The sequence below is a fragment of the Cyprinodon variegatus genome, unplaced genomic scaffold (assembly GCF_000732505.1).
Source record: "Cyprinodon variegatus isolate N-32 unplaced genomic scaffold, C_variegatus-1.0 Scaffold1089, whole genome shotgun sequence".
In the NCBI taxonomy this organism is placed as follows: domain Eukaryota; kingdom Metazoa; phylum Chordata; class Actinopteri; order Cyprinodontiformes; family Cyprinodontidae; genus Cyprinodon; species Cyprinodon variegatus.
In genome coordinates, this window is record NW_015151542.1 from 226786 (window position 1) to 233832 (window position 7047).

Below are 7047 nucleotides of genomic sequence, written 5' to 3' on the forward strand. Positions count from 1 at the left end.
GTTGACTTTTGTGTGAAACTGATGGTCTCAAAAGAAAACCAAATGCTGAAATGGAATTGGAATGGAATCTTCGTGTTCAAAGGGAGTTTTTCCTCTCCACTGTCGCTACAAGCATGCTTAGTGTGAGGGATTGCTGAAGAGTCAATGAGTCGATGCAATCAGCTGGTTTTCCTTAGATAGAAAACTTCTGACTGGATGATCTGGTGAACTGGAAAGTGCCTTGAGATGACATGATGTGAATTGGTGCTATAGAAATACACTGAATAGAATTGCAGAAATCTCCCACCCCAAAGGTTATACAATGCATCACATGACAATAGCAGGTTCGGTCACTAGAAACTTAGCATCATTAAACTCATTGTAACTTTATGAAAATAAATCGTAGAAATAATGTGGTTATTTTTCTATTCTTTATATAGGTGTTAATATTTTTACACCTTGACTCCATTCTCTCTCTCTCTCTCTCTTTCTCTCTCTCTCTCTCTCTCTCTCTCTCTCTCTCTCTCTCTCTCTGTACTTCTGTTTTTTCTTCAGCTTGTGGGAAACTAACAGGAATATCAGAACCAATAACAGTGAAAACATCTGGGTCCAGATTTGGTTCTTGGATGACAGACCCGCTAGCTCCAGCTGGAGATAACAGAGTAAGTATTGTTGCTGTCAATTCCTCAGCATCAAGTCTGCTTATCTGTGTCAAGTTTATCTTTGTGCATCCCCACTTGAGGTGTGGGCATCCACCCAGTGTTATATCAGCTGAGTGGGCAAATCATTTTTCTATATTTCTTGATTTATTTTCATGCAGGAATCAAAATGTATATTCTGGTCATTGTTTTTTGTCAGAAACCTTTACCAAATAATTCAGGAAAACCATAAAATTGCAGTGATGCCAGGAAAGTGACAAAAGGGAGTTACTCCATTGTGGACTATAAGACCATCAATCTTAAAAAAAAATAAAATAAAAAATAAATAAATATATATATATATATATATATTTAAAAAATAAAGGTTTTAATTTCTAACCTTAAGATCTACAAAAGGACTTCTTAACAGACTTCTCATATAAACATTATCTAAGCGCGATGAATTGTGCTGAGATTTGTAAATTCACAAACTACCAAATATACATCTTCCAGAGGCAAACAGATGCATTAACCTTGGTAGAGAAATGTTTCAAACCAATGAAATGCTGTGAGGTGGAAGGCTGAAGCTCAATAAAGATGGCTGTGCTGTTTTCAGCTGGAACATCTCCCGTTTTGCCTTTGTGGGAAGATGTTTGCTGGAAATATAATCATCATCATCATCTTCATCATCATATAATGCTTTAAAACAGCTACAGCTGAATAAAAGTGCTGAACATTGATAAAAATATAAAAACAAAATAAAGGAATAAAATACAGTAAGGAAAATACAAAATAACGCAATAATAAGAAAGCTAAATAAACAAGGTCGCAACAACTAAGTCCTGCCAGTGTTAAAGGAGAAATCCGGTCAGCAAGGAATAATCAATGGATCATTATCTATACCTAAAACTAACACGTTTGCAGTTATTTAAATAAAATCAGCCTTAATCAGCCTTAATCAGTAAAAATATAAAAGTAATCATTTTTGTTGTGGTCACTGAGTCTGGGAGCGGCCATTTTTGCCCAAATATAGTAGCCCCTCCCTCCTGCCATCTTCCAGCAGTGACGTCACGGTGCGGTAAGCCTAGCGCCATTCTCCCCGCTTTACAAGCTAAATCAGGTGTAAAAGTCCACCTGAAAACTTCATCTGTGCAGTCAGCTCATCCAGATTACCATCTTATGTGGAAACAGCAAATACTATTTCGCTGTCGGAGCCGCTCAGACCCCTGTACACCAGTGGTGCACTATCACTGAGAATCCCCTTAGGCCGCATCCTAAGGCCTGGTCGCCTCTTCAGGATATTCCGCTTATGTTTGCAGCAGCTAGAAGTAGATGTTTTCCAGCAATATTTTCATTGTTTTGTACAAATATATCTTCCATATAACAAATACAAACAACAAGGTTAACGTGATAGTCCATTGTTGAGGCTCCCTTGTTTGACATTAAGTTCTGACGTTAGTCTTGACTTTAGCGTCTTCTTCATCCTGAGACAAGTTCGTTCCTTCAACAAATTTCCAGAAGGGTCTCCAAATGTTTACAAATAATTCACTTTTCCCTTTTTGGAGATGCGTTATGTGTTCCAGAGGCACATTTTTTTTCAACATTTGCCTGTTCCATTGTTTGGTCCCTGGTCTTGATGTATTCTTCCAGAATAGTTCTATCAGTCTCTTAGATTGCAGTAGAAACATAGCAATCAACATCTGTTCACATTTGGATACTGACCTAAAATTAGAAAACACAGACCTAGTGCAACATCCTTTGAGACAAGATCTTTCATAATTTTGATTATTGCTTTCCAAACTTTTGGATTTCCCTGCATTCCCAGATATGATGAAACCAAGTCCCCTTTTCTTCTAAACATTTTGTGCATATGTCTGGTATATTAGGATTATGCCAATGTAAATTGGATGGTGTGATATAGATTTGTATTAACCATCTGTATTGCAGTAACCTTAAACGTCAGTTAGCCGTTTGTTTCTGAGCCCTTATACAGGCAGAGCTGAAGGTATTTAAAGAAGTATTTTCTATTTATATTACAATTTTGCCTTAGTTCTTCAAAAGACATAACGTAAGTTGAATTTGGTTGATACAAGTCTTGAATTCTAACTATTCCCTTTGTGGCCCATTTTTCAAAAACCAGGAGTAAAATCTTAGTTTCCCCATATTGGAGTAAATTGTGATAATGTAACTGGTTCTTTTGTAAATTTCTTTATCATCATACCATATTTTGATCATATTTTTAACAATAGAATTAGCTGTTTTCCCCAAATAGTTCTGGGATAGAGTCAGAAAAAAATATACAGGTAATGGTGGAGTTACTGATTTAGATTCCATTTCTACCCACTCAGGGACATCCCTGGCATTTAAGTAGTGTCTAATAGTTCTAAGTTGGGCTGCCCAATAATACCACTTCAGATTCTGACACACTAGTCCTCCCTCCTTGTGTGGTAAATGTAACAGCGACATTCTAACCCTGGGCCGTTTATTATTAAACCAGTTTACAGGAGGCGGTAGGGGTACATTCTGAAAAATATACAGTATTTTTGGAAGTATATTAATTTTGTAAGTGTTAATCCTGCCAATCAGTGATAAGGGAAGGGGCATCCATCTATTGATATTTTCAATGATCTCTTTTGTTAAACGTTCATAATTCTTCTTTACAATCATATCTAGATTTAATATTATGTTGATTCCTAAATATGTGAATTCTCTAACAACCCTAAATTCTGAGCTCATTTCCGGGGAAATTTCTTTTCTGTCCAACATTAATAATGAAGATTTAGCTTTATTTATATTATAGCCTGAAATATGACCATATTCCCTTATCAAATAAAGCAAGCTTGGAATAGATTCTTTTAAGTTTGAAATGAACAGGATTATGTCATCTGCGTATAATGAAATTCTGTGTTCTGCTAGTTTAATTGTAATGCCTGTTATAGATTTATGGGACATTACAGCTATAGGAAGTGCTTCCAATGCCAATGTTAATAACAATGGGGACAAAGGAGATCCTTGATGACATCCTCGTTTGATAGCAATTGGTTTAGACACATTTTTATTTGTTAATATTTCTGTAGGATTTAAATATAATAAGTGTGCCTTTCATGACTTATCTAGAGATCTGACCCACATGCAGAAGCCCACACAGAGAGAACAGGGAAAAGATTAACAGGTTTTATTAAGAGTAGGTTGAGAGCAGTCCAGTGCTGCTATGAACACTGTCGAAACGGGACTGAAAAGTGAAGGCGAAGATTCTGCGGTTAGTTCAGGCTCAGTGGGAAATTTGTGTCTTCGATTTGAAGAAGGGAATAAAGGCAACAGGACTCACGTTTCCAGAAAAAGGTGTCCCTTGTTGAATCCAGTTGGTGTGGGTTGTTCCAGTGAATGACTTGCTCGTTGGAGGGCGCATAGGGTTTACCCAGGTTGCAGTGTTTCCTTGAGGCACGGAGGCGCTGACTGCCACTTAGTTTTCCTGCTGTACTTGAACGGTTACTTGTGGAGATGAATCCCCTGCTCAGAGAGACGCCCAAACAATCCTTGGGGGAAAAGTTGATCCAAACCACTAGCTTAAATCCTCAGCTCAGTTTGATGCTCAGAGAATCCTTCCGGGTCCAAAAACATCCAGTTTGCAGGAGGACTTCCTGCCAAGAGGTAAAGACAAAAACAGCAAGGTTAAAACTCAGGTTGACAAAAACTCAGTTTGACTCAGTAAAACTCAGCTTGGCTAGAGTACCCAAAACTGGCAAACACTCTGGTGTCGAGGTAGTGGCAGTCAGCAGCTTAAGAGTCCTCAGTTAATGAGGAAACCATCCACAGGTGAATGAGGAGGCCAACGAGAACCAGGCGCCGCCTGGTGGTGGAGGGAAGAGAAACAAAAGCACAACCCACACAAACTGGATTCCTAACAGTGCCCAGTTTTTAGAATAATTTCCATAACCAAAACGGTTTAAAATGTTGAATAGATAGGGCCGTTCGACTCGGTCGAATGCCTTCTCGGCATCTAAAGAAAGAAATGCGGTTCCTGATTTAAAACCCGAATCTTGAATAATGTTTAGAAGTCGCCTCACATTGTGTAGACCTTGCCGTCCCAAAACAAAGCCATTTTGATCCCTAAGTATCACTGTAGGAAGTGAGTCTTGTAAATGTATTGCTAATATTCCGTAAAAGTTTAAAAACAATCCACTGGACTTGGTTTCCAATGTTTGAAGACTTTTCGCTTCACCTCGAGAAAGCTTTCTCAATTCAAATGTCATGACACTTGAATTGAGAAAGAAATCCAGTGGATTGTTTTTAAAACTTTTATGGAATGACTACGACCTAGATGGCTGAGAATCTTCATCAGCTTATTGCTAATAGTTTACAAAGTATTTTTAGGTCAGCATTAAGCAAACTTATTGGCCTCATGTTCTCACATTTATTGCTGGGTTTCCCTGGTTTGGGTAACACAAAGATCAAACCATTTGTCATAGATTTTGGTAGGCCAGCGTTACAATATGCCTCCTGAAACATCTCTACGATAGGACTAATTAATTGTTTTTCAAAGTTCTTTATAAAAGTCTATAGGGCCTTCTTCCCTGCCTTCATGAGGTCAATAGCTCTACTAAGTTCTTCTTCCGTAATTTTAGCTTCCGGGTGTTCTATTGAGGGGATATCTAACTTATTTAGAAATAAATCATGCTACTGATTATCGGAGGTATCTTCTAAACTCTTCGTTTATTTTAATTGGGTCTACTAATGTTTCCCCGTTAATGAGAGAGGTAATGTTTTTTTGCACTTCCAATAATTTTATTTGCCAAGCCAAGAGTTTCCCCTGTTTTTCTCCTTGTTCATAGAATGATTGGTTTAATCTTAATAAGCTGGAGGCCGTTCTTTCTGCAGATTCTTTCTCATATTGCGCCTTTAATAACAGCAACTCCTTCTCTTTTCCTGTGTTGCCATTTCTAAAAATTTGTCCTTCTAGTATTTTAATCTTAGATTCTAATTGTTGTCTGTTTTTGTATTGTTCCTTAGATTTTGGTGTGGTGTAACTGATTATATAACCTCTCAAACATGCCTTAACAGCATCCCATTTTATACAGGCTGAAGTTTGTGTGGTATTGATACTGAAATATTTGTCTATTTTTTCTCTAACTTATTTAACAATTTTTTCATTCTTGAGCCATTTTTGGTGTAAGCACCATCAAGGCGGGTCTCTCCATAGGTTGTAGTTAATATATAATAAATTACAGGGAGCATGATCTGATAATAGAATGCTATCGTAGCAACAATCAGTTATATTCGAAAGTAATTCTTTTGAAGTCAGAAAATAGTCTATGCTTGAATATGTTCTAAATGTGTTTAAATGACATGAGTAGATTGTTTCAGTAGGTTTTAAATGTCTCCATAGATGTACTAAATTTAATGCTTTCATAAAATGACATATTGTTTCTCTATTTCTGGTGTGTGTCCGGTCAGCTCCAGAGGCGCTGTCTAGGGAGCGGTCCAAAACACAGTACAAATTGCCCCTATAATATATTTTCCTGTCAGCGATGAAAGGGCAAGAAAGAAGCCGTATAGAAAACGTCATCGTCAGAATTGAGACCATACACATTTACTAGGTTTAGAGTTTCTTGTAAGATGGACCCCTTAATAATCAGATATCTCCCTGATTTGTCTTTAATAACATTGGTCACCTGAAAGGGAACAGACTTATGAATTAGTATCATTACAACCTTGGCTCTTGATGTAAATGGAGTTACATATATACCTTCAAAATATCTTCCTCTATCAGATGGATCTCTTTTAAGAATATCATTTTAGAGTTTAAAGCTTTCAATTTGTTCATGACTTGCACATTTTTTTTGTTTTTTGTAAGCCTCTACAGTTCCCGGATGTGCATTTAATTTCCGTACTTCGCATCATGTCATTTTAAAAGACACTGATGCAATATTTCCGCCGATATGACCAAGAGGAGCAACAATTATAATAGAAAAACTAACATACATTTAAAATCCCTGAACTACTTGAACAAACAAAACCCTGTTACAAACACAATGGTCAGGCCCTCCCAATGTTTTGCTTCCCACCACAAAGAAGTATAAATCCTTATGATATATTCTCTTATTTCTTAACCTCCACCAACAAATAAAAATAAATATTTGTACTGTACCTGATCTTCTCCTTCATTTCCAACAGGCTAGTTATCACTATACATTTACAGTGTACTGTAGTATTTGTAACAGAAGCAGAACACCTTAACCTAATAATGAACATAGAAGTTTAAGGTATATATAGTAAAAAGTATAATAAAGAGTGTAACTTCACTTTAATTCAATACAATTCAGTTAATTTCTATAGCTCCACTTTACATCATGTCATCTCAGGTCACTTTCCAGTTCAACCAGATCATGCAGGCAAAGTGATTCAAAGTTTTCTATCTAAGGAAAACCAG

The 7047-nt window shown here is 36.9% G+C and overlaps 1 protein-coding gene across 1 annotated transcript in view; it reads left to right on the forward strand.

Annotated features, from left to right (window-relative positions):
- The window catches only part of LOC107101380 (noelin-like), a 26081-nt gene that overhangs the window by 7478 nt on the left and 11556 nt on the right, over nucleotides 1-7047 (forward strand). Inside the window, exon 5 of the mRNA XM_015400270.1 lies at nucleotides 535-641. Within this exon, the coding sequence (XP_015255756.1) occupies nucleotides 535-641 (107 nt within the window). The remainder of the gene's footprint in view (nucleotides 1-534; nucleotides 642-7047) is intronic.